This window comes from Myotis brandtii, unplaced genomic scaffold, assembly GCF_000412655.1.
Source record: "Myotis brandtii unplaced genomic scaffold, ASM41265v1 scaffold303, whole genome shotgun sequence".
Classification (NCBI taxonomy): Eukaryota; Metazoa; Chordata; class Mammalia; order Chiroptera; family Vespertilionidae; genus Myotis; species Myotis brandtii.
In genome coordinates this window covers 2614364-2614924 of record NW_005361573.1, presented here as the reverse complement: position 1 = coordinate 2614924, position 561 = coordinate 2614364, and the positions used below count along the sequence as shown (strand labels likewise).

The window sequence follows — 561 nt, the reverse complement described above, 5'->3', positions numbered from 1 at the left end:
CGGATTTCCAGTCCAGCCAGCGCCCCTCGGCCAGTAAGCTGGGCGCGCTCTCGCTGGGCTCCTTCAACAAGCCCAGCTCCAAGGACAACCTGTTCGGCCAGAGCTGCCTGGCTGCGCTCTCCACCGCCTGCCAGAACATGATCGCCAGCCTCGGGGCCCCCAACCTCAACGTGACCTTTAACAAGAAGAACCCGCCCGAGGGGAAGAGGAAATTGAGCCAGAACGAGACCGACGGCGGCGCGGCCGTGGCCGGCAACCCGGGCTCGGATTACTACCCCGGAGGGACTGCTCCGGGGGCCCCAGGGCCCGGAGGCCCTGCAGGGACCAGTAGCAGTGGCAACAAAACCTCGGGGCCTCCCAACCCTCCCTCCCAGGGGGACAGCACCAGCCTCTCCCCAAACTACACCCTGGAATCCACGTCGGGGAACGATGGCAAGCCGGTCTCCGGGGGCGGTGGCCGGGGCCGGGGTCGCAGAAAAAGGGACAGTGGTCACGTGAGCCCAGGGACCTTTTTCGACAAGTACTCCGCGGCACCGGACAGCGGGGGCGCGCCCGGGGTCA

The 561-nt window shown here is 67.6% G+C and overlaps 1 protein-coding gene across 1 annotated transcript in view; it reads left to right on the top strand.

Moving 5' to 3' along the window:
• MN1 (meningioma (disrupted in balanced translocation) 1) overlaps window positions 1-561 on the top strand; it is a 57204-nt gene that overhangs the window by 9960 nt on the left and 46683 nt on the right. The window contains exon 6 of the mRNA XM_005869807.1: window positions 5-557. Coding sequence (XP_005869869.1) covers window positions 5-557 — 553 coding nt within the window. The remainder of the gene's footprint in view (window positions 1-4; window positions 558-561) is intronic.